Source organism: Calonectris borealis, chromosome 2 (genome assembly GCF_964195595.1).
Source record: "Calonectris borealis chromosome 2, bCalBor7.hap1.2, whole genome shotgun sequence".
NCBI lineage: Eukaryota > Metazoa > Chordata > Aves > Procellariiformes > Procellariidae > Calonectris > Calonectris borealis.
In genome coordinates this window covers 62902860-62930727 of record NC_134313.1, presented here as the reverse complement: position 1 = coordinate 62930727, position 27868 = coordinate 62902860, and the positions used below count along the sequence as shown (strand labels likewise).

At 39.9% G+C, this 27868-nt stretch overlaps 1 protein-coding gene across 1 annotated transcript in view; it reads right to left on the bottom strand.

Moving 5' to 3' along the window:
• Positions 1-833: 833 nt before the first annotated feature.
• CCDC102B (coiled-coil domain containing 102B) overlaps positions 834-27868 on the bottom strand; it is an 87339-nt gene continuing 60304 nt past the window's right edge. Inside the window, exon 6 of the mRNA XM_075142168.1 lies at positions 834-2592. Coding sequence (XP_074998269.1) covers positions 2569-2592 — 24 coding nt within the window. The 3' untranslated portion in view covers positions 834-2568. The remainder of the gene's footprint in view (positions 2593-27868) is intronic.

The window sequence follows — 27868 nt, the reverse complement described above, 5'->3', positions numbered from 1 at the left end:
GCAGTGGGTCTGCGGTGGGGGACGCTCCCCTCGGGTCGGGACGCCGCCCAAGGCGGCTCCTCGGGGTTGAGAGCGCTCTTACAGGTGAGTGGTTGTGCACATTTTGGATCCTCATTCCTAGAGATGGCTGTGTAGTATTAATTCCTTGGGCACCATCCTGAACCTGTGTTTTATTGACGTCGATGGGGTGTTAATTTGGTAATTGATAAGCCTCATTTGTAGTTAGTTTTCTGCTAAACGATTTTGGTTTAAATAAAGTTTATTTTTCCTATCACCTGCCTAATTTGATTTTGTGAGTCTCTGAGACACAAACACTATAGTGCAAGAGAAATTCCTTATCCGGGCAGCACTGGGTAAGAAAAATACGGAGCATTATAATTTTGTCCACAGTTAAAGATGGATATGAAGTACTCCAACCTACGTACACATCCAAGCTGGACTTTATCAGCCTACCCTCACCCCTCCAAAACCACAGTTTACTAGTCTAGACGTAGAGCACCCTTTTTATTTCAGATACTGAATATCAAAATTTATAGTAATTCTTGTGTTAAGATAAAGATACACCACGTAGAATAAGAGATTGCACAGTATTTCAGAGTTCCTAAATAGTATCTGTCAAGCATTTTTGATGAATGGTTCTACTATTATGCTGATTTACTGCTTGGAGCTGTAAGAAAGTGAATTCACATCAATATACCTGAGTTCTGGAACATGCCATGAACTGGATGATTCACGCTTTTCCTGTGATTCACTGTGACTATGAAACATACTTGTTTATATTTATATTTAATATGTATTTATAGAAAAACAAACTATATATACTGCTTAGGAATATGTAACAGGGCTATATTTTATTGATTGGTTTCTCTGTCATTCATATCAAGTGCTTTAGGTTTAAAAAAAATCCCAAAGTTTTGTACTTCCCATGTCTTACCCATGATCAGAAAAGCTATTTAGTTATTTTTTACCTTCTGTTTAGGAATAATCCTAACAAAAAAAGTATATTTGAAATACAATGTACATTTCCAACACACCAGCTAAGAACTCTTTCATTTTCATAAAACAGCCCAGTTGTGGTTTGGGATATGCCTTCAAGCCAAACAGGTTTACAGTCTTTTTTTAGGCCTTGTAATTTTAAAGCATAATTCAATTTTTTCCTATTCTTCAAAGCAAGGAGCCCCAGATAAGTCAAACTTAATTTTTACTGTGTCTAGCTTTGTATAACCATTTATAGAAGTTTTGTAATTACAAGTGATCCTAACATCATTTCTTTATTTTTTTATATCCTTTTCAGGATAAAGAAAACCCATTAATGTACTGTATTTAAACATTTAACGATTTAGAGAACATAAAGAAAGTCTTAGCTTACGCTACTGAACACCAATATTTTTAAAACTCCTTTTCAAAAACTTCACTACGGCATTTTTTTGATTATAGATGTGTTGGTTTTTTTCATCAACTGATTTTATTACTTCGGTATGTGAATATATCTTTATAACGGACAAAACACAAATGCATGGGATGAATAGTCCTATTCAGAAAATTATAGAAGATGATACAGAACATATTTTAATATTCCACAGTACTATATGCAAGTTAGGGAATCATATCCAAGGTTCAGAGACAAATCTTGTTTTCATTAAGAAAAAAAACAACCTTTTTCTCCGCAGGAGGAATAAGTGGGATTTGAAACATTTCTAGTCATTGTTCCTCATAAACTCCAGTTTTCACAACTTGTGTTTGATTGGCATATGACCTTCAGCATTCCAGAGTGCAAAACTTCTGCTTCACACACAGGAGCCTGATTTGTTTGTATGAAATTTAATACAGGAATATTCTGGAGCATTTCATTTGACATTTCTGTGTGGCTTGTGTCCACCATTCAATGAAATTAACCTGTCTGCATTTAGAAGCTAGTAAGCACCACACACTGAAAGGTCTCCTTGAAAACCTCTTGTGAATCTATCTGGGTCACTAGTAATAAATTCCTTATAAAAAAATTATAAGCTGAGTTTCATGACCTATAACATTTCAGAAAAATAAGCACTTGGGAAAAAAATAAAAATAAATTGATCTTGGAGAAGAAATAACTAGTATAGTGAAAAATGGGCCTGGAAATTAAAAAAAAAAGTGATTTCTAATCCTTTGTTACCTAATCAATTAGTAACAAATTAGTAAATTGTAGTCACAATAATGTTAGGGCATATCACTTCATTAACATATTTCTTCCTATTTTCAGAGAATGCATAAATTCATCAAAAAATCTGTAAGCATTCAGGGCTTTTAATTATCTTCAATATACTTCATCTCTTAGTGTTAACAACACAATTTTTCAACATTATTGAAGCATTCATTATTTCTTGATGGAAAACTTAAGAGTTTATAAGGTGCAAGTTTTTGTGGAATGTTTTGAAGACAGAAGAGACAGATAGAGTCAAATTAAGCTTTGCTGAGACTTGTGGGATTTTTTCCACATTTAAAAAATGTAGCATGTTTTCTTTAACTCGCTTTTTTTCCAAATTAAAGTCTCCTGTTCCAAAAACAATTGTTTCCAAAGCACTATGGTCATCAGTTCAGATTTTCACCATTCTCCTGCAAAATAGTAACAGATTCACAAAGGTCCTTAGAAAATTATAGTTCCATTGCTAAATTATTTCTAGTACCACAGACTAGTTAATGTTGTTTGCCTTACATCTGAACCATACTCATTTATTCCTTCATTATAATAACAATAAATCCTCATTCTTTAGAATGTCTTCTTTCTTAAGCAATTGAAGGCCACATGAAAGTGTTATGCACTGCTATAAAGTAACTGAGGATAACATAGTTACAGAAAGCCTAGTAAAGCAAACTTCTTGGTATTGAAAAATATTAAAATATATTTCATTAATTAACAGTAATTGGAAGAGCATTGAATCTAACATCCATTGGATTTGCATCTGGCAGATTTGATTTATGAGTTTGATGTCTCATACTTTCTCATTTTTATAAAAAGTATGAGTGGCACTAGATTATTTTGGGATTTACAATTTCTTTACAATTTATTTGTTTAAACAAACAAATAAAGAAACCTCCCAAAACACATACCTCCCCTCTTTAGATCAATATCTTGAGTTCTGTTGTAGTCTAGTGATTTTGAGGTGTCTCCATTGGAGTGAGAACATAGTGATATATCAGTTCCTTGAATATCACCACCGTCACTTCAATTGAATTTGAATAAATTCTGATGCAAAATATTGCCAAAAATATTTTTTTTTCTCTAAGTACTTATGAATATACATGATGAAAGTGATTTCATATACACGTAGGGCTAAAAATACATTTGTCTTAACTAGGAAGAAAGCAGTGCAGAAACACTGGGTTTTATTGTTTTAGGACAACAAAGCAGCCACATGCAGTCACAAATGTAAAAATAACAAAGAGACACTGCTACATAAGCCCATAACTCTGGTATTTCCTCATAGATAAACATGGACAAATTGCTTTCTCCTCATTTTTCTACAAGAGTTTCCACAACATTATGACAAATACCTTCAGGTTATAGTAAACCACATTATAAAAAATCAGTTACCATCCATTACCTACTAGGAACCAACGGCAGTATTATAAACAGCTTTGAATATCTGTAAGAGAGTTACATCACAGACACTCTATATTAGCTACTCACATTTTATTGTGTGGTTTTCTCTTCATTGTATCAAAATAGCACACTTTATTTTTATTGAATAAAACACATAAGAAGTAGAAACCAATTCGTAACTGTTACAGCTACTGTATTTGTCCAGAATCATATTATAGATGTGGCAAATTAGACCTCTTTTACATTAATTCTTTATAGATCTTTAACACTTCAGAAAAATACACAAAAATATTTATATTACCTGGAGTTCTTCCTAAATTAAACCTTATTACCCAGGCGTGAAAAAAGACATTAAGATGAAGTTTAAAAGTTTAATAAAATGGAACATGCATCTCAAAGAGTGTTAACTCGCTGCCATCCTTTGGTCCTTCCTATGGCAAAATTTGAGAAATGTTCTATACTACAGTATATGCGTCTCCATAGAGGTAACACCACTGGAATATTTTTCAATATAGTAATTTACACCATGTCTTTTGTCAGAGTACTCTTTAAGAGTACCCATTTTTTATTTTTTTAACCTCAGTCTGCTTTTTTTTTTTTTTTTTAAGAGTATCGGACCAACACGTGCAAACGTGCCAAAATATCTGATTTATTTCTACTTTTTAAAAGTTATCCTAGTTACTTTTTTACCTAAATAATTTTTACCTTATCATTTTATTAATGTTTCAGATAAACAGTGAAACACTAGAATGAAGCCAGCTATCACAACTTTTGCCACATACAAACTCATTAAGGATTTACTTCTGAATTAAATTTATTAATGAATAGGAAATTAATGATATAACCAAACCATCTAAATAAACCATTCAGCTGAGTTACCTCAGAATATAATATTGAATAAAGGATGAGGAAAAAGATGCTAAGGTGAGTTTAAAAGTTGCAGCTGTATGAAACAACGAAAGAAAATCTGTTTTTCATTCCAATCGAAATTTCTGTGGTGACAGAACACTTATTTTTGACAATATGATTCCTTTTGTTTTATTAAACAGCAAGAGCTCAATTTTCAATTTCAAATGTAAATACTTCTTTTTCTTTAAAAAGCATGCATATTTATAATTATACCTTCAGTACAATTTTTTCTTACACCAACAAAACCACTGGATTTTGCTCACATACGATGAACTATTTCTGATAAAGATTATTTTAAATACTTTATTCCACAGCACAGCATCTCAGCCATGTTACTTCAGTCATATCACTGTAGTACGGTAAGACTGAAGTGTAATTTTCATGGTGTTGCTTCTGAAAAAATACATAATTCAAAGAATCTAACGCCTTGCTATCTCCTTCATAGCTGAAAATGAAGAAAAAAAGACTGTCCACAATCCAAGATTAGATTAAGGTGTGTTATAACCCTATAAACTTTCAAATAGAATATCTGAGTGCTTCCTCTGGTTGTTTTTTTTTTTTGAGATCTGCAGTTGTGGTAATGAAATGAGAATTTTTTTTCCATACGAACAATGTGTAAAATGCTAAACTGTACTTCCTCCCTTCCAGGAAAAAGAGAGATACTTACGAATTATGGTTTAAAGGAAAGTGATAATATATGGCCCACAGTTTTATATAAATATACAGATAAAGAGAAACACACAGTATGTCTGGAGAATTATACATATCTACATCTTGCCATTTAAAGCATGCAGTGGGATTATTACTAACACACAAACTTGAAGAAACAGAGACAGCATAGATGTTGAGACATATGAAAAATATATAAGAAAATACAGTCTTCTTACAGCCTATTCTTACAGCTTGTATCAACAAAAAGAGGAATACTGAGAATTCCAGCAGAGTTTCAGAGTATCCACAGAACTTGTCAAATAATCAATACCTTATTTCAAATAAAGGGAATCATGGAACTGTTGATGATCTCACCATCAAAACCAAAGTGTTCAGGTTGTTTTTATGCTCTGTGCTCAGTGCTAAAGAATATGTTTATTCTTGTGTCCTTTGCTACAGAACACTGTGGTTTTTTTAATAGCGTGCTATGGGAACAATAAATCTGTTTGTACAGACTTTTTTGTATACGGTTTAGCACTCAAACTCTAGTGATGCACAGAGGCAGCGGCTATGATAGAAATCTAGTGCATTAGATCTTATTCAAAGACCTGATATGATCAAGTCTTCATCTAGCAGAGCTGACTGTAATAGTTTTGTTGTAATTATTTGTATCCATATGAATCCACACCAATTTTTCAAATACATAAATCTTCCAAATAAGAAGAGAAGGTACAGTCCCTTTCATACAAAGGTTCATAGTTAGCAAAGACCTTCCTATTTTCTTGAAGAAGCTGATAGGACAACCAAATAATTTCTGGTTTTTTTAGTAACTGCAGTCAGAAGCCATACTGGTGGATTTAGGTATGTTAATATGATACAAGTTTTGAAGCCATTTCTTTTAAGACAAAGTATGAAAGTTGGGGTACCTTAGCCATATGTTCTTGTCCTGGTTCCAGCTGGGACAGGGTTAACTTTCTTCCCAGTAGCCTGGGGGGTGTGCTGTGTTTTGGGTTCGGTGTGAAAGGAGCGTTGATGGCCCATTGATGCTTTGGCTGTTGCTGGGTGATGCTTGCACCGGGAGGGGGGAGCACAGCCGGGGTGGTGGACCCAGCTGGCCAATGGGGTATTCTATACCATGTGACATCATGCTCAGTATAAAAACCAGGTGTGTGGGGGGGCTCGCCCCCCGTTCGTGACACGCGGTCGGCGGTCGGTGAGCGGTTCTGTTGTGCATTGCCTGCTTTGTGTATTCTGTTATTGTTGTTGTTCTCACTGTTATTATTACTGTTCTACTTAGTTTTATTTCAATTATTAAACTGTTTTTATCTCAACCCGGGAGCTTTCCTACTTGTGCCCTCCCAATTCTCTCCCCCATCCCACCAGGGGAGGGGGTGATCGAGCGGCTGCGTGGCGTTTATTTTTGCTGGCTGGGGTTAAACCACGACAGTCCTTTTTGGCGCCCAACGTGGGGCTCGAAGGGTTGAGATAACAACAGATTATTTAGAACATATTAAGGAATTTATATCTGGTGACATATTCGTTTGTTCTGCACCATGCTCTTGTTTTTACTGTACCTGTTAAAAATTGGAGTTGGGTTTTGTAGTCTGTTGTGCTCTGCCGTGATTAATGATGTTTTGCCTGGGAGATTTGTTACTAAAACGCTGGCATTGGGGGTTATTTGGTATTTGGGATTCGTAATGAAGCCATTTCTGCATTTCGGGTACCACCTCATGGAGACCATTAGCAATTATACCTTTTCCTCCGAGAGATTTTTTATGGAGGAAATAGAGAATGGCACCCTCACTACCTTCATCTCCTTTGTTAAAATAACTTGCCAGTACCTTGAACATCCCTGGGTAGTTAAGATATATCTCTTGGTACTCCTTGGGAATATTGTTGCGGTTTTATCCAAGGTTAGTAAGCAATTTAAGAATGTCATCCAGAGATCTGCCCCAAGGTTGGATAGCTATGAGTGGCAGGGCGAGTGGGATAGCATGGGCAAATGCCTAGGGCGATGGGCACCCCCAGTGTTCTGGAACTTTACCCCTGAACAAGTGAAGAACCCTGAAAAATTAGTAGAATATTTGGAAGAAGTATGCTGTCACCCTGGCCATTCCAGGGAGACGCAAATCACCACAATGTGCTGGGGCCTGGCCCACGCCTACCGAGCCCTGTTTAACACCACTCAGAACCCCCAAGGGGAAGGAAACGTCTCTGCAGCTGATGACAAAGCAACAGGCCCTGCGGCTACCCCACCCCCCAGGGCAAGCACAGCAGCTACTCCGCCCCCTGCGACAGAGAACCAACCCACACCGGTATCAGTCGCCCCTATACAAAAAAGAAAATGCACAAGAAAATCAGCTCGTCTAGTAAGGGATGAAGATGAACCAGGGCCATCACGAGAACAGGAGGAGGAGGAGGCAGAACCCGTAAATGAGATGGTGACCACCCGATCCCTATCCCTGGGTGAGCTGCGAGATATGCGAAAAGACTTCAGCCGTCGTCCAGGGGAGCACATTGTCACCTGGCTGCTCCGATGCTGGGATAACGGGGCCAGTAGCCTGGAATTAGAGGGTAGGGAAGCCAAGCAGCTGGGATCCCTTTCTAGGGAAGGGGGCATTGACAAAGCAATTGGACAAGGGGCACAAGTCCTCAGCCTCTGGAGGCGACTCCTGTCAGGTGTGAAGGAAAGGTATCCCTTCAAGGAAGATGTTATATGCCACCCAGGCAAGTGGACCACCATGGAGAGAGGTATCCAGTACCTGAGAGAATTAGCCGTGCTGGAAGTGATTTATGATGACCTGAACAACGAGCAGTTATCCAAAGACCCAGATGAAGTCAAATGCACCCGACCCATGTGGCGGAAGTTTGTACGGAGCGCACCAGCGTCACATGCAAACTCATTGGCAGTAATGACCTGGAGAGATGGAGAGGAACAAACAGTGGATGAACTGGCTGGCCAACTCCGGCAATATGAAGAAAGTCTCTCTTCCTCCCTACGGGCCTGTGTCTCTGCTGTGGAGAAACTGTCTCAGGAGGTCCAGCAAATCAAAGAGGATATGTCCTGCTTCCCCCCTGCACGGGCCAGTGTCTCAGCCATTAGGAGCAAACGTCCCTCTGCTCAAGAGAGGAGACATCGTGGGTACACACCCCGGGGCACCCTGTGGTTTTACCTGCGTGACCACGGAGAGGACATGAGGAAGTGGGATGGAAAACCTACCTCAGTCCTACAGGCACGGGTACATGAGTTGCAAGGGAAAACAACCACAAAAGCGGGTTCTTCCAGGAAAACCGCTGCTCCGGTCTCCAGCGAGTTCCCCAGACAGAGTAGAAGGGCTGATTCCACTTCCGACCTTAACAAAGGGACTTCTGACTCATACTTACAAGAAGTAGATAGCGAATATGATGACCAGGACTAGAGGGGCCCTGCCTCCAGCCAGGTGGAGGAAAGGGACAACCGGGTTTACTGGACTGTGTGGATTCGATGGCCTGGCACATCAGATCCACAAGAATATAAGGCTCTCGTAGACACCGGTGCGCAGTGTACCCTGATGCCATCAGGCTATAAAGGGGCAGAACCCATTTGTATTTCTGGAGTGACAGGGGGATCCCAAGAGTTAACTGTGTTGGAGGCGGAAGTGAGCCTAACCGGGAAGGAGTGGCAGAAGCACCCCATCGTGACTGGCCCAGAAGCTCCGTGCATCCTTGGCATAGACTACCTCAGGAGAGGGTATTTCAAGGACCCAAAAGGGTACCGGTGGGCTTTTGGTATAGCTGCCCTGGAGACGGAGGAAATTAAACAGCTGTCCACCTTGCCCGGTCTTTCAGAGGATCCTTCTGTTGTGGGGTTGTTAAAGGTCCAAGAACAACAGGTGCCGATCGCTACCACAACAGTGCACCGGCGGCAATACCGCACCAACCGAGACTCCTTGATCCCCATCCATGAGCTGATTCGTCGACTGGAGAGCCAAGGAGTGATCAGCAAGACTCGCTCACCCTTTAACAGTCCCATATGGCCAGTGCGAAAGTCCAATGGAGAGTGGAGGCTAACAGTAGACTATCGTGGCCTGAACGAAGTGACGCCACCACTGAGTGCTGCCGTGCCGGACATGCTGGAACTTCAATACGAACTGGAGTCAAAGGCAGCCAAGTGGTACGCCACCATTGATATCGCTAATGCATTCTTCTCCATCCCTTTGGCGGCAGAGTGCAGGCCACAGTTTGCTTTCACTTGGAGGGGTGTCCAGTACACCTGGAACCGACTGCCCCAGGGGTGGAAACACAGCCCTACCATTTGCCATGGACTGATCCACACTGCACTGGAACAGGGTGAGGCTCCAGAACACCTGCAATACATTGATGACATCATCGTGTGGGGCAACACAGCAGAGGAAGTTTTCAAGAAAGGGGAGAGAATAGTCCAAATCCTTCTGAAGGCCGGCTTTGCAATAAAACGAAGTAAGGTCAAGGGACCTGCACAGGAGATCCAGTTTTTAGGAATAAAATGGCAAGATGGACGTCGTCAGATCCCAACAGATGTGATCAATAAAATAACAGCCATGTCTCCACCAACTAACAAAAAGGAAACGCAAGCTTTCTTAGGCGTTGTAGGCTTTTGGAGAATGCATATTCCAAATTACAGTCAGATCGTAAGCCCTCTCTATCACGTGACCAGGAAGAAGAACGACTTCAGATGGGGCCCTGAGCAACGACAAGCATTTGAGCAAATTAAACAGGAGATAGTTCAGGCAGTAGCCCTTGGGCCAGTCCGGGCAGGACAAGATGTGAAGAATGTGCTCTACACCGCAGCCGGGGAGAATGGCCCTACCTGGAGCCTCTGGCAGAAAGCACCAGGGGAGACTCGAGGTCGACCCTTAGGGTTCTGGAGTCGGGGATACAGAGGATCCGAGGCCCGCTACACTCCAACTGAGAAGGAGATATTGGCAGCATATGAAGGGGTTCAAGCTGCTTCGGAAGTGGTTGGCACTGAAGCACAGCTCCTCCTGGCACCCCGACTGCCGGTGCTGGGCTGGATGTTCAAAGGGAGCGTCCCCTCTACACATCATGCAACTGATGCTACGTGGAGTAAGTGGGTCGCGCTGATCACACAACGGGCCCGAATAGGAAACCCCAGTCGCCCAGGAATCTTGGAGGTGATCACGAACTGGCCAGAAGGCAAAGATTTTGGAATATCCCCAGAGGAGGAGGTGATGCGTGCTGAAGAGGCCCCACCATATAACAAACTACCAGAAAACAAGAAGCAATATGCCCTGTTCACGGATGGGTCCTGTCGCCTTGTGGGAAAACATCGGAGATGGAAGGCTGCTGTATGGAGTCCTATACGCCAAGTTGCAGAAACTGCTGAAGGAGAAGGTGAACCGAGCCAGTTTGCAGAGGTGAAAGCCATCCAGCTGGCCTTGGGCATTGCCGAACGAGAAAAATGGCCAGTACTTTATCTCTATACTGACTCATGGATGGTGGCAAATGCCCTGTGGGGGTGGTTGCAGCAGTGGAAGCAGAACAACTGGCAGCGCAGAGGTAAACCCATCTGGGCTGCCGCATTGTGGCAAGATATTGCTGCCCAGGTAGAGAACCTGACTGTAAAAGTACGACACGTAGATGCTCACGTACCCAAGAGTCGGGCCAGTGAAGAGCACCAAAACAACCAGCAGGTGGATCAGGCTGCCAAGATCGAAGTAGCTCAGGTAGATCTGGACTGGCAACATAAAGGTGAATTATTTATAGCTCGGTGGGCCCATGACACTTCAGGCCACCAAGGGAGAGATGCAACATATAGATGGGCTCGTGATCGAGGGGTGGACTTAACCATGGACACTATTGCACAGGTTATCCACGAATGTGAAACATGCGCTGCAATCAAGCAAGCCAAACGAGTAAAGCCTCTTTGGTATGGAGGACGATGGTTGAAGTATAAATATGGGGAGGCTTGGCAGATTGATTATATCACGCTCCCACAAACCCGACAGGGCAAGCGCTATGTGCTCACCATGGTGGAAGTAACCACAGGATGGCTGGAAACATATCCTGTGCCCCATGCCACCGCCCGGAACACCATCCTGGGCCTTGAAAAGCAAGTCCTGTGGCGACATGGCACCCCAGAAAGAATTGAGTCAGACAACGGGACTCACTTCCGAAACGCCCTCATAGACACCTGGGCCAAAGAGCACGGCATTGAGTGGGTATATCACATCCCCTACCATGCACCAGCCTCCGGGAAAATCGAACGATACAACGGGCTGCTAAAGACAACACTGAGGGCAATGGGTGGTGGGACATTCAAGCATTGGGATACACATTTAGCAAAGGCCACCTGGTTAGTGAACACTAGGGGATCTGTCACTCGAGCTGGCCCTGCCCAATCCAAACCCTTACGTGCTGTAGAGGGGGATAAAGTCCCTGTCGTGCATATGAGAAATATGCTGGGGAAGACAGTCTGGGTTGCTCCTGCCTCTGGCAAGGGAAAACCCATCCGTGGGATTGCTTTTGCTCAGGGACCTGGGTGCACTTGGTGGGTGATGAGAAAGGATGGGGAAGTCCGGTGTGTACCTCAGGGGGATTTAATTTTGGGTGAAAATAGCCAATGAACTGAATTGTACGATGTTAGTTATTACATAGTACTGTATGTCATCACTTTTATGGTTACCATATGCCATATTAACAGTATTACAGTAAGAATCACCCAGATTAATTTAGGATGAACGCCGATGAAACTGAGCAAGGTGCAACAATGATAGAACCAGACGAGCGCCCAGAACTGGCCTCCGCATGCAAGAACCCGACACCACACACCATCTCTCCTGCCCTGCAAGACTGTTACGACAGATGGAACCCGAAGTCATGGACTAAATGAACTCAACGGACGTTTTAGAGGGATGGCCCATGGACTAAGGGAATGATATCTCTGTGTGCGTATATATCAAAAGGCAGGGAAAAGGAGCGGTGACTAATTGGAATGTATGGGAAAATGTGAGACCTGGGCATGATGTAGATGGTATAGAATAAGGGGTGGATATTGTCCTGGTTCCAGCTGGGACAGGGTTAACTTTCTTCCCAGTAGCCTGGGGGGTGTGCTGTGTTTTGGGTTCGGTGTGAAAGGAGCGTTGATGGCCCATTGATGCTTTGGCTGTTGCTGGGTGATGCTTGCACCGGGAGGGGGGAGCACAGCCGGGGTGGTGGACCCAGCTGGCCAATGGGGTATTCTATACCATGTGACATCATGCTCAGTATAAAAACCAGGTGTGTGGGGGGGCTCGCCCCCCGTTCGTGACACGCGGTCGGCGGTCGGTGAGCGGTTCTGTTGTGCATTGCCTGCTTTGTGTATTCTGTTATTGTTGTTGTTCTCACTGTTATTATTACTGTTCTACTTAGTTTTATTTCAATTATTAAACTGTTTTTATCTCAACCCGGGAGCTTTCCTACTTGTGCCCTCCCAATTCTCTCCCCCATCCCACCGGGGGGGGGGTGATCGAGCGGCTGCGTGGCGTTTATTTTTGCTGGCTGGGGTTAAACCACGACAGTTCTATTACACACCAGGATAACTAGTAACTAGTACAACTAAGACAGGACAGCTATGCAAACTTACAAAATCTCAGTGAGATGAAAAATAATCCACTAACTAAATCTTGCTGTGACAAACAAATCTAAAAGCATTCCACTGTTATATACACCAATATCAGAGCAGAACTGAAATAAAACACTGAAAGTGTCTTCATGCAGTATAAAATAACAAAAAGGCCTACATGAATTGAACTGTAACACTCAGTTTATGTTCCAAGTATTGCTAAAAAAATTATACAAATGCCTCTGGTCTACTGGTGACGACAGTCCAGCTGTTGATCTTAACAGTCCAGCTTTTGGACTTAACAATCACCGTATCTTCTTTAATTAAAAAAAATCTGAAAGTGGAAGTCCAAAGTCCATCATCACCACTACAAATTAATTTATACCTCAATCCAGTCTCAATCCTTTACTGCCAAAACTTTAAAGTACATCTTTAAAGGCAAAAAACTAATCTTCAAGTTGGAATGCAATGTCCATCAAGAATCTAAACTCTTACTTTCTGAAGAGTTCAAAATAGGAAAAAAGAGAGTCCAGTTGAATTAAGTAAGCATAGAGAATGGAAATAAAACTCGATTCCAAACACTGACTGCTCCTTTTTACAAATTATTTATTACGTTTCAGGTTAATGTTGTTTTCAAATCTGTAGGATTAAACTGTTTCTTTGAGGGGCTTGTCAGTGTTGGAATTAAGCTCAACAGCCTTCCTACCCATGAAACTGAAAGACAAAAAATTGCCAGCTTATGTTGGAATAAACCCAAGGGCATGAGTGGGATGTTGCTTATATGTCTTTCAGTGTGAAAAGCTATACAATGAAAGACGAACAAAAATAAGATACACACAGTCTTCATAGTGACTTAACTGTTAGACTGTTCAGGCTGGATAGGAACTGAACACCTCAATCATATCTGCAGTGATTTACTACGTTTGGAAGAGCAGCACTGAAACAGTCTTAGGAGGATCTACCCCAGACTAGATAATAGCTTAGGTTTCCTATTTCTCAAGTTATTTAATTGTAGGACCTTATGTTCTTTCTCTTTCTCTTCATAGCATATTTTCCTCAAAACTTAGGATTTATGGAGTTGATATTTTCTAAATCATAAAGATTATTCTTGTATGTAAAAACAAGACAACTTTATTAGATTTAAGAAGTCCCAATAAGGCCAATGGAAAAAAAGTTTAGTCTCAACACAACCATCAGTTTCTGAAACAAACGGAAGCATCAATAACTTTCTTCACCTAATCACTGCAGCCAGATTGATTTTTCAGGAGGCAGCCTATTATGTATGTGTGAGTACCATGACCTTTCAGATTTCATCAACAATATTCTTCATGTAAATTGATGCATCTTATACCACTGGAGCCAGGGATGCAGAACTGCCAAAAGCATTCATTTCCACTTAGTTAGCCGTAAATATAACTTCTCATGAAAAAGCAGCTTCTTCAATCATGGTATATGGCTTCTGTATGTCATGTGATGAGATGTAAATGTCTGAGACAATTCAGAACTGCAGATACCTTTACACCTAGTAATCATAAAACCACAAGAGTGTGAATGTAGAGTAACCGATTTAAACTTCATCAGTTCTAGGCCATTAGACTTGGTAAAAGGTATTTCCACTCAACTATACAGGAGTCCGTTACAGTCGTTTCCATTTGAAGGTCAACAATCACCAGTGTTGGCGTTCAACGGGACATAAAAGTTGTTAATTCATGAATTTATCAGAACAACCAACAATCACAAAATAATGCTAAAAACCAGATCATATTTAATCAATCTGAAGACAAAGGCACTTAATATTTTGGTGAATTAGACTGGGTTGAACTTCTCCCTGTTCTACTGCTTTGTAGAATAGTCTCTTAGCCATGCTCTAATGCTGATACAGTCATTTGATAATAAGAAGTGGGGAACATCAGGGCTCTAAGGGCATCCTCCTCTTCCTGAGATTTGGCTGCCTGGGCTCAGGGCCAATTTAGAGATAGTGTAGCTGAGGGCCTGCCCCTACTCCCCTCTTAGAAAGGACCTTAAATAAAGCTCTTCCAGAAAACTCTGCTGGAAACCAAAAGCAAGGGCTGCTCCTCCTTGCCTTGAGAGCTTTTATGCTGAGATTCTCCCATGAGCCTTGCCTCAGCTCCAGCCTCAGCTGCATCAGAGTCACTATGGACTTGCTTGATGATGCGGATTTTCAGCTGACCCTGGATGCCACTATCAGACCTACTCTGCTTTGCTTCCTCGGGTGCTGTGGGACTGGGTAAGATCTCTGCCTTTCCTGGCCTTGGTCCCGTGCTCAGCTCCTGGCTCTCCTTCCCTTAGGGAGCGGGCGCCCCTCCCACATATTGGGGTAGAGGTCACCATAACTCATTTTGACATTGATACTAAAATTATAGTAGTACAAAGTAAGAGGAATTCTGGATTCCAAATACTTACAGCCAAAACATATCTATACAACATTGGCAAAAAAAGCAGTCTCCATGGACTAATCGCCGGCTGAGTTACAAAGACCTCTTGCAAACACTACAATGACAGAAAAATATTTTCTAGGCAGCTTTCGGAAAGGTTTCTACAACCTTGCTCAGACAGGGTATACAATAGCGTATTAAATACAATACACTATTAGGTACTCAAGAAATGAAATCTTCCAACATGGTTGCTACTCATCTGTATTACACATTTGGTAATATGAAAATAAATCTCCTTGGTAAAATGCATGGCTTGAAGTAAGTAACCAAACAATGTCAACTATCTGAAAGAAACACAGAAAGGAAAGTGAAAGCAAAATGGAATGAATCAGTGAGTGAGAAAATGTGTGTAACACAAGCTGAGAGCTATATAATAAAGCAATCATCCCAAATATCCCAATTACAAACTGGATAAATCAGTACTTATTTGGTATCTAAGGGTTCCTGCTAAATGACTTCTTGATTGATATTTCTGACTGTAGACAAAAGGAAAAATAACGATGAAGATTATTTATTTTCCTTTGCAATTATGTTATATGACAACACAGATTAAGAATGTCTTGAAATAGTTTTTTTAAATATCCACTTTTAAACTATAATTAAACAAAGAGACTAGAGATATTAAATATGTTTCACTTACTTACAAAAAAAATTTAGAGTATTTTCTTCCACAATGTTTCTGCATTAAGAAGGGCAGATTAGGTTACAGCATTGTCTTTTAAGGAACCACCTTTATCGTCGTCAAGTATTAAATAAAATTCTGGTCAAAGCATCTTTAAAAAAAAAAAAAAACAAAAAACAAAAAAATAATTTTAACTTCAAATAGAAAAATAACTTTGGTTATCTTATATCAACTATTATTTTTCTTCCTCACAAATTTTCTGAAACAGAGAAAGACAGGGAGGTCAATATCCCTAAATTGAGAAAAACAAAGCATACAGGAAGTGACGGGGTCAGACAAGAGGTGTTCAGCTCTATAAATCAATATTTATGCCATTTGGGGACTATCTGGCTCCAATGTACACAAGCGACAAGGGTTGTTTTTAAGCAATCTCTTGACAAAATGACTTTATCTAATAACAAAATAAAAGCTGTTATTTCTGTTATCTCCTTTGGCACAAGACTTAATTTTTTTATGCAATTCTTAAGTCTTGGGGTGTTTTTTGTTGTTTTTTGTTTGTTTGTTTGTTTGTTTTTAAATAAGGACTCAGTGAAGAAATATATCCTCTGAAAAGCATGGAAATAAAAATGGTAGTGTAATGAAAAGACAATCCTGTGTAACCAACAGTATAACTAGAATTTCATGGGCTCAGTGACTCTAACAGGAACTCAAATGAGCACAAAAGGCAAGTGTTGAATAAAAATCAGACTACTTCAAATTAGATTACTTTTTCCATATACTGGGATAAATAAACCAAAAATAAATAAATTTAAAAAAAGGAATAAGAGACGTTATGAGGCTTTACACAGAGACTTGTCTTCTACACAAACTTGGCTAAAAGGGTTAGAAAGTGAGAGGGCAGTTCAGGGATAACTGAGCCCATGGTCTCCTCAGTGAATGTAATAACCCAAGATAGCTGTCCTGAAAGCAATGAGGTATGCATAGCACAGCAAGACAAAACACAGCAGGATATTCCAAGCATCTACTGCTGGCTGTTTAAAGACCTGAAATTTCCAAAATTGGTAAGATATATCACAAAATACAGTTCAAGCCCATGAGTATGCATTTTTAAGAGGAACACTGCTGAAGAACCATCCCTTCCTCTCTTTTTCCAAGACTGTTAAAAGATGCCCAAAAATGAAGGCTGAATTCCTGAATTAGCCTCTCTTGGCTTTTTTTATTTATTTTTTTTTCTTAAAAAGGAATTTGTCAACAAATGAATTTGAAAGTCTGCTACTTCAAAGAAGTCACAAGTCAGAAGTTATTCAGTAACTGTAAGAAGTACCTTGCCAACTGAGAAAAGCTTACATATATTCCACATAGGGCCAAAGTTTCTATCTAACTGAAAAGATTAATCACTGAAACTGTTAGATTTGACAGGCTGAATTTAAAGGAATGAAACTTGAACTGAGCGTCAAGACACTTCGATGCATATGTCCCCCTTTACCAGCTGACAACTTAATAACAAGACAAAAAAAAAAGGGAAAATTCCTGACCTTCTATCAACAGCAATAATGTAAAGAACATATTTTAGGAATGAATAAAATAGTGGGGGAAAAAAACAGAATCACAGGGTCATAGAATCATTAAGGTTGGAAAAGATCTCTAAGATCATCGAGTCCAACCGTCAACCCAACACCACAAGTCCACCACTAAACCACGTCCCTAAGCACCACATCTACACGTCTTTTAAATACTTCCAGGGATGGTGACTCCACCACTTCCCTGGGCAGCCGGTTCCAATGCCTGACAACCCTTTCAGTGAGGAAATTTTTCCTAATAACCAATGTAAACCTTCCCTGGCGCAACTTGAGGCCGTTTCCTCTTGTCCTATTGCTTGCTACTTGGGAGCAGAGTCCAACACCCACCTCACTACAACCTCCTTCCAGGTAGTTGTAGAGAGCTATAAGGTCTCCCCTCAGCCTCCTCTTCTTCAGACTAAACAGTCCCAGTTCCCAGTTATGAGTCGCTCCTCATAAGGCTTGTGCTCCAGACCCTTCACCAGCTTCGTTGCCCTTCCCTGGACATGCTCCAGGACCTCAATGTCCTTCATGTAGTGAAGGGCCCAAAACTGAACACATTATTCGAGGTGCGGCCTCACCAGTGCCGAGTACAGGGGCACGATCATGTCCCTAGTCCTGCTGGCCACACTATTTCTGATAAAAGCCAGGATGCTGTTGGCCTTCTTGGCTACTTGGGCACACTGCCGGCTCATGTTCAGCTGGCTGTCAGCCAACACCTCCAGGTGTCCTTTTCCTCTGGGCAGCTTTCCAGCCACTCTTCCCCAAGCCTGTAGCGTTGCATGGGGTTGTTGTGGCCAAAGTGCAGGATCCGGCACTTGGCCTTGTTGAATCTCATACAATTGACCTCGGCCCATTTATCCGGCCTGTCCAGATCCCTCTGTAGAGCCTTCCTAGCCTCAAGCAGATCAACACTCCTGCCCAATTTGGTGTTGTCTGCAAACTTACTGAGGGAGCACTCAATCCCCTCATCCAGATCATTGATAAAGATATTGAACAGGACTGGCCTCAAAACCGTTCCCTGGGGAACATGGCCACCAACTGGATTTAACTCCATTCACCACAACTCTCTGGGCTCGGCCGTCCAGCCAGTTTTTTACCCAGCGAAGAGTGTACCTGTCTAAGCCGTGAGCCGCCAGCTTCTCTAGGAGAACGCTGTAGGAGACAGTGTCAAAGGCTTTATTAAAGTCCAGGTAGACCACATCCTCATCCACTAGGCGGGTCACCCTATCAACAGCAAGAAACCTGATGGTCTGTTGACCATTACACAATCAATAGGAAAAATGAAGGAAACGAGAGAGCTACTTGAATTTCCTCTATATTCACATAGGAGAAGCAGGGAAATAATCCTGCGCCCATATTTTATATATGGACTACATCATAAGATCTGTCTCACATTGAACATTGTCATGAAACAAACAGACAAGATGGGTAGTTAAAAACCCCTGGGAACAGATACCAATCATTAAAGAATTCAGAAGGCCTAGAAAACAGCTAGCACAATAACAATTTTTAAAATGCTTCAAGAGGGGATCAAAAAAGCCAAAAGACCTAATACCTGTATCAGAAAAACTGACATTCTTAATTACAAATAAGATGACACATGGACAAATATGATATACTGAAGAAGAATCAAAACAATTTTTGTGAAAGAAAACTTAGGTCTTTCAAATCTATTTCAGTTTTCTCAATGAGTCAATAAACTGACTGCTGGGTCAGAGGTCTAGGCAGGCCTTCAAAAGGCATTTAGCAAAGGCCTTCCACAATGATTCTTACAGAAACTTAGCTGCCTTTGAAATAGAAAAGTCCCTCACATGCTGGAATATCTAGTTATTACATTAGAAAAAAAGGAGAATTAGGAGAAGGGACAAGAAGAGAAGAATACATGAACAGTTTCCATGCTGTAGGAAGATCATATCAGTAGACACACAAAGGGAACCATGCTTGGCTTTTGCCACAGAAAAAAAAAACCAACAAAATCATTTAGGAAGCTAGGTAAATACAAACAGAAACAAAGATACTAGGGGACTAAAACTAGTGAAGGCTTTCAATAATTAGTGATGAAAAGAGAAAAAATATAAAGTAATGAAAATCAAAATAGTTCTGATTCTACTGATAGAGGTGCAGCTCTGAATTTACTATTATCACTAAAAATGAGATCTTACAATTATAAAAGGTACCCTTATTTAAAAATACCAGCTTTTTATTTAAAAAAAAATATTGTGCAATAACAGTAAAAAAGTAAACAGAAGATTAAGAGTTATTAGGAAAATAATATTAAGCAAAACAGAAAATATAATTATTCCAGTCATACATTAACATGTTCAATAGTGTATTTCTGTTTACTATTGTGCCCACCCCTCCCCACACTCCAATTATATAAGTTTGCAACTGGAAAGTCAGAGAAATAATAATAAGCAATTGATGGTAAGGAATTGCTGGACTTCAGTCAGAGCGGAAAAAAACAAAGTGAATTGACATATGGATGGAGTGAAGGAAGAGGGAACTGAATTCATTTTCTATTCCAATATCATGAAATTTCAGATGTAGATTTAGAGCAAATAACACAAATACTTCACCCAATGTACAGCTAAATTTGTAATTTTTCATGGCAGGCCATAGTCAATGTTAAATGTTTACACGTGTTCAAAAAATGAAAAAATTCACTTAAGAAATATTCAGTGAAAAGTATTAGAGTTGAAAAACACCACTCTCATTCTGGAACTTTCTAAGCCATAAATTGCTAAGAAGCCATGATAGTGCTTTGGGAAACTATTTTTGCTCTGCTCTTAGTAAGTCTTCTATACATATCCATTTTTTAATCAATGTCAGAAATGGGATACGGGGCTAGATGAACTTTTGTTCTGATAGCATGCAAGTACTCTATGCTACTCTGCCAAAATAAAAACGTAACTGGCATTTAAAAGCAAGCTTCCCCAACTGGCTGGGAAAAAAGGGAGAGAGGTGGTGCAATAAAGTCGAGAAGTTAAAATTTTCTTTTTTCCCTTAATTTTTCATTTGTGCATTCTAAACTTTGAAAAGCTATGTATAGAAAAATGAAGAAGGGGGAAAAAAAACCCAATACTGACTTCATAAATTTCATAAGAAAGAAAAGATGAATTTTTTTTTTCTGAACTGCAAAAACTCTCTCGTTATAAGTACATAATTTACTGCTTAATGAAAAGCTTGAGTGGAAACATTGCATTTTGTAAACATCTATAGTTGCAAGGATGATAGTCAAAAAGGTGTTTATCTCCCATATGCATTTCAAGATATTCAGTCTGCCATGAATAGCCTCCAGTGACTTTTAAATAAAAGGCAACAGTGAGAAATTCAGTATAAAAAGAAGAAAATATTCTAACCGGTATAGGTAATACTTTTTACATTTACATTTCCATGAAAAACTGCAGGTTTCATCGCTTTGGTCTCATCACTAAGGTTGAACGACTGAAGAGATCTCCTCCAACTAGACCTTCTATTATTTTATTATTAGAATATATCCTTTAATATACTATCACATTAAGATATTCATGCTGTTAAACCTTTTTTGTGAAAGCTACAGGTCAATACTAAATATATACCCCGAAGTGAAATCAAAATCTTATCCTAATTAAAAAAAAATACAATATAGAATAGCTGATTATACACACACATCAGCAAAACCTATAGTTTTTCTGGTTTTATCATTGCTATAAAATATGTAATTCAAAATTTTTATACAGTCTTTGAAAATTTTATCACTACAATTTACAGTCCCATTCAAGAAGTTAGAAAATAGGAGATAAAATAGTAAACTTAACTGAAAAATTTGAAGCATACTAGTACTGTTAAAGTTATGCCACCAGTCACATGCAAATGACAGACTCATTTTTAAATCTGGTCTTTGACCTTCAGCTGCTTCTTGTCAGGAATTCTGAATTAAATATTTTTGAAATTGGAAACAATTTGGTGAGGAAAGTACAGAGTGCTGAGTGTTGATCCATGCTAGTTTGTAATCTAGTACTTTTTTTCTTTGCTATTATTAAACATCAGCAGAATTTGCTAGAGGAAATGAACACATCTATAAAACTCCCTCTTTATTTGTTTTTAGCCCTACACTTTAGTGGGTTTTCTAAGGAATTGAAATGAGCATTTCACCAGAAAAGTAATTAGGAAAAAAAATAGTATAAAACCAACTGTATCCCAAGTGGTAATTCTGACAAAACATACTGCGTTTTAAAAAGCTGTTAAAAGAGAATATTGTGCAGCCAGTACTGCTTTACCATCACAGTAACCAGCCCCAGAGGTTTGCATTGAAACAAAGATAATTCTCCATTGGATGAACAGCGCTGAGTGAAGTATCAAAGTGTTTAGCAATAATACCACAATTGTGTCTTCTCTTGAGTTTTGTTCTGATGAAGAGTAAAAAATATAATAAAAATTCAATCCAAGAGATCTGTGACACAAAACCAGGAATGAAACACATGGCAATTAGTATAAGCCTTTACTATTCAAACTTCTCCCACGTCATCTGGGCAAATTAATAAAATTCCTCCTGTGTACTGTGGTGCCTCCTCGAAACACCTCTGGCAGATCGCATGCATTTACATAGTTGGTAGACAGATCACTATCTACTGTGATCACTGTTGACACGGAAGCAATTTGCATCTCTTTTTATATTTGGCCATATTCGCACCAGTAAGTCGGCACAACAGAAGTCAGTAAGTAGACTACAGCAGCAGGTGCTGAGGCCCATGCACAAACACAAGAGCCTAGATTCTGCCTGCTCCTATGGCCCTTAATCCACAAGCGGTATGAGGCCATGCCAAAAACTGGAATTGGTCCAGCCCTGCCCACTCCCTCAGGGCTTGGAGCAAGGATCGTGAATATCTGAAGCAGAGCCTCCCACATAGTTTCCTTCAGAAGGAATTAAGCGTGCACAAAATCACTCTGAACTAAAGCAATACCAATTCAAGGGGGAATGATGAGGCAATCTGCCTTAAAACCATATTACTTCTTTGAACCAAAATATTAAAGTATGTTAATGCAACTGCAGCATTTGTCACTTAATCTCATTCCATTTATTTTTCTCAACCACTTCTTAAATTTTATTTCACAACTGTACTTGTAGATACTGTTCTAGTTAACAATTTGTGGTAAGTTTGTATGGAGCTTAGAGAATAAGGCTGTCTCTTGTTAAAAGTGTTCTACTGTGGTGGGATAACCTTGGCTGGCTGCCAGGTGCCCACCAAGCCGCTCTCTCACTCCCCCACCTCAGCAGGACAGGGGGAGAAAACAAGATGAGAAACCTTATGGGTCAAGATAAAGAAAGTTTAATGAAAAAACAAAGGCTGCATGTGGAAGCAAAGCAAAAAAACCTCAAAACCAAAAAAAAACCCCAACCCATAAATGGAGATGCATTTTCTACTTCCCACCAGCAGGCGATGTCCAGCCACTTCCTAAAAAGCAGGGCCTCAGTACACATAGAAGCTGCTTCAGAAGACAAACACCTTAACAACAAATGCCCCCCCCACACACACACACTTCTCTTAGCTTTTATTGCTGAGCACAACATCATACGGTATGGAATATCCCTTTGATTAGTTTGTGTCAGTTGTCCTGGTTGTGTCCTATTCAAACCTCTCGCCCAGACCCAGCCTTTGTGCGGGACAGCCTTGATCCTAAGCAAGCACTGATCAGCAACAGCCAAAACATTGGTGCGTTATCAACCCTGTTCTAGCCACAAGTGCAAAGCACAGCACTGCATGGGCTGCTATGAGGAAAGTTAATAGCCAGATCCAGTATATCTACATTCCAGTAAATAGTAAATAGTTGGAACAAATAAAATGATCCAAATATTTCTGGGAAAAATAAAATACAGTATAAACAATCTTTTTATCTGCCTGTATTGAATATTTTATATTATTTTTCTTAGCAAAAGAAAAAAGCGTTTAATACTTCAGTTGCCAAAACTGTAACTGAAATTTTGCTTTCATTAAAAAATGTAATATATGTGATTCATATACCATATAAAATATGTGTTACTAAGAAGTGATCTTAGTAACAGCTTCTCATCCAAAGGATTTACATGTAAGTAGTGGTAACCCATTAAAACACAGCAGACACTAGAAACAAAGAGGTCTGATATATACAGCGATCTTTTTTTAAAAAAAAGCTGTTCCTAACTATAGATGAAAAATAGTTGGTAATATTTTTCCCTGAATCATGAAGAAACAGAACCTTATGATGCTGCAAGTTTAAAAACTCTGGTATTTGCAGTTCCCTTTCTTGGGAATCAAGTAAGTACTTCATTACTTCCACAAATTTACAGTTTATTTTCCCCCCAGTTAATACACCCAATACTTCAATCACTTTGAAATCTTTGTCATACAATCGCATACCAAGACAGATCACAGCATATGTAGTTTGGTAGTCTTTCAAACAGTTGCTTAATCTATAGAGAAAGGAAGAAAAAGATACTATCTTGATAATAAACCTGGAAGTGAGTACAAGCGTGTTATAACATCTTCCTTAGAGATGTACAGAAACAGAATTTCTATTCTGAAATTTTTGTTAATTTGATTTTTCTAGATCTTAAAAAAGGAATGAGTGAACTTTGATTCCTTATTCAAGTAAGAAAATAGATTTAGGGAGCAGCAATTTTGTCTCACGGCCTTTACTGGTGCTTTTTAGTTAAAGTTAGGAAGCATGTCATTCACATTGTAACTATGGTTTAGTGGTGGACTTGCCAGTTTTAGGTTTGTGGTTGGACTCGATGATCTTAAAGGCCTTTTCCAACCAAAATGATTCTATGATTCTATTCCCGTACCAAAAGTTTGTATCCATAAAAATTAGACTTTACACAGATTTCTCAGTGATACTGTGAAATTACAAAGGCTTTATAACTACAGCAGGTTAAGTAGTTTCATCCATATAAGAAACACATCATCAAATATATCGTTTTGTAATTAGGAGGAAGAAATACCCCTTTCACTTCTTTTGTCTGAGGAAAAGGAGAGAGTGGACATTGTCCCTCTATGTTAAAAATACAAAGAAAACCAATCTCATTCAAGTTGCTATCATAAAAATGACTTTTTGCCTATAAAGTGTGAGGAACACATCCACCCACCTCTGACATTGTGGTGGGATGACCTTCACTGGCTTCCAGATGCCCACCCAGCTGCTCTCTCACCCTCCCTCCTCTACAGGACAGGGGGAGAAAATACGATGGACGGGCTCATGGGTTGAGTTAAATTACTTTCAAAGAAAAACAGACTCAACTTGGGGAAAATTAATTTAATTTATCACTAATTACAAATGAAGTAGGATAGCGAGAAACAAAGATGAAATGAAAACCATCTTATTTCCCCCTCACCCTTCTTCCTCAAGTTCAAGGAGGAAGCCCTTCTTCCTCAAGTTCAAGGAGGAAGCTTCAATTTCAAGCCCTTCTTCCTCAAGGCTCAACTTCACTCCTTCACTCCTGACTCCTCTACCTCCTCCCTCTGCACCAGAGGCACAGGGAGATGGCTAATGGCAGGTTATGGGTGAGTCCATAACAGCTCCTCCCTACTGCTCCTTCCTCCTCACGCTGTTCCCCTGCTCCAGCGTGGGGTCCCTCCCAGAGGATACAGTCCTCCATGAACCGCTCCTGTGTGGGTCCTTCCCACAGGCTACAGTTCCTCAAGAACTGCTTCAGAATGGGTTCTTTCCATGGGGCAAGTCTTTCAGGAACAGATTGCTCCAGCGTGGGTCCCCCATGGCTTGCAACTCCTGCCAGGAGCCTGCTCTTGCGTGGACTCTCCACAGGCTGCAGCTTCGTTTAGGGCATGTCCAATTGCTCTGGCGTGGGGTCATCCATGGGCTGCAGTACGGGTATCTGTTCCACCATGGTCCTCCATGGGTTGCAGGGAGATAACCTGCTTCACCGTGGTCTTCTCCACGGGCCGCAGGGGAAACTCTGCTTCAGCGCCTGGAGCACTTCCTTCCCTCCTTCTTCTCTGGCCTTTGTGTCTGCAGGGCTTTTTCTCACATTTTTTCCTTACTCCTCCCTATCACACACTGCTGCTCAGCGTTTTTACTGTATCTTAAATGTGTTTTCACAGAGGTGCCACCAGCGCCATTGATGGGCTCAACTTTGGCCAGTGGTGGGTTCCTTTCGGAGCCAGTTGGAACTGGTTGTGTCTGGCATGGGGCAGCTCCTGATCTCTTCTCACAGAGGCCACCCCTGCAGCCCCCCTGCTACCAAAACCTTGCCATGTAAACCCAATACAGACTATTTTTCAAACTATTTGCATAAAAAATTGAGTGCTTCCTCCTTTTGAAAAATCAAACCTAAAATGTTGATGATTTAAAAACCATCTTGCTAGGTAATGTTAAACTAAAATGGTTTCATCTTAAAAATACATGTTGTCCATCATTCCATCTTTAAAATCAGTGGAATTTTTTCCTAAAAGAACATTATAACCTTATCATATTAAAGACAGAAATTAAACTTAAAAAAAAATTAATCTATGCATCCACAAACTCCACAGTTTAGCATTTTGCACTTAGATTCTGTACAAATCCACTACAAAATATATTCAATGAATCAAATATTTAATAGCCAGATATTTACAATAATAATTAGAGATAATACAAAAAGAACAGTTATTATTCCTCAAAATTAATTTGTAAGTTTGTTTCAAGGTCATATTCACAGATGAAATAGAAAATCTCTTTCCATAAACAGCATGTTTTGAGTATTGATCTATACCATCAACAAGTTTTTTTTTCTTCATTTTATCCCTTCCTAGATGAACCAGTTAGATCCATTTAATATTTGTTATTATGCTATTTGTCAAATAATACAGCTATTAATTTAAACCGTATTCTCCATTCCAAGAAGTACAATCAATAAAACTGCATAGAAACAATGTCTGATCTCAATAGTTTCATCAATTCTGTTCATCTTGTACAACAGAAGTTAACCTTTCAAAAACTGCATATGGAAACATTTTAAACCAACATACTGCCAGCTAAGCATAATATTAAGGACTCACATTTTGTGCAAAACATAATAAATATTAACTTTTGTGTTCAGAACTTCAATTTGCATTATTTACTACCATAAGTGGCAAGAGATTGCACAAATTCTATATTCTGTGGAGGTATACATATTAAAGAGTAAGATAATTAAATGTCAATGTGAATAATTTAGACAATGTCATAAGGACTTCACGTCTGTATTTTGATACCATTTTTAATCTTCCTAAAACTGTTGTTAAAGAAAAAATCTTGTCATTGTTTGTTTATAACCTTTAAAAGTATAAGTCAGCCATACGTCAATTAATAACTCTGTATATTGTTCTAAACAACTACAATTGATCTCCCAAATCATCTCACAAATACAGGTTTTGGAGAAGTTAAGGTATTAGGCAACTGTGTTTTGCTCTGGAATTCATTCCATAACACATTACCCATATCCCTTGTGTCTACTTGTTAAGTAAAGCCCTAATCATTCAAGTTAAGATGCACAAAGATCTTTAGACAGCTGTGGTTTCAATCTTGCATATGGTCCCCTTTGCTAACCTAAACATCTAACCATCACCCGTATTTTACGGAAATCATCCTTCTGCACACTTCTAACCCTGCATATAACATGTTATTTTATTTGGACTCAAGCTACCATCCCAGAAGAAAAAGGCTCCTGAATCAGAATTCAAAGTCATTCTTTTCAGGTTATTGATAGTATTAGAGCAAATTAGATAGGGACAGTCTGAGAAATTAGAAAAGCTCAACAGCGACATTTTGATGTCTCTACATAGGAATAGACAGGTTCCACCTAAGACATAACTTGAGTTATATCTTCAAGGCTGGAATCCCTGAAAAAGCCATTCTCTACTTCCTTAACTCTTGTTTTTCATTTAATGGCAGCAGCAAGGTTAAAAAATGTGCTAACTAACACTGCAAACCCCTGTCTTCTCCACATATGGCTGACCAGGTATCCAATTCCATTACTGATTTGGAGATGAACTCTTTGTACAGTCATTTTTCTCAGACAGCTGTTTCTATCTTACTAACTTTTTGCTGCTGTGAATACAGAGTTCATTGAGGCATTAAGGGTTTATCACGTTCCTTCTTTCCTCTGATACTGTTGACCTTTTATTTTACTCATGTTGTCAATGGGGTTTTGTTATCACAGAAGAATGTTTATGGTGGTACCATTTGCTCTGTCTGCAGCCAGAGACCAGGAGCCCTGGAGACAGTGAGCAAGTATGATTAGGATACTATGGCAGGTCCTGGCAAGGAGTCCTGGCTGTAAACGCTGCTGAAGACTACAGGACTGCTCAACCTTGGTGGTGATGCCACAGGGCATGGTTCCCAGCCCAAACTGGAGAAACTGCTCCTGGCACAGCAGATACCTCAATTCACAGCTCCGGATGGAAAATGCTCCCATCAAGGTCATGCTATCTCCCTCTGTGACTGAGGCAGGCAGAGGCAATATCCTTGCCTGTAGATGCTGTGCTCCAATCAAGGAGGTCTGTCACCAAG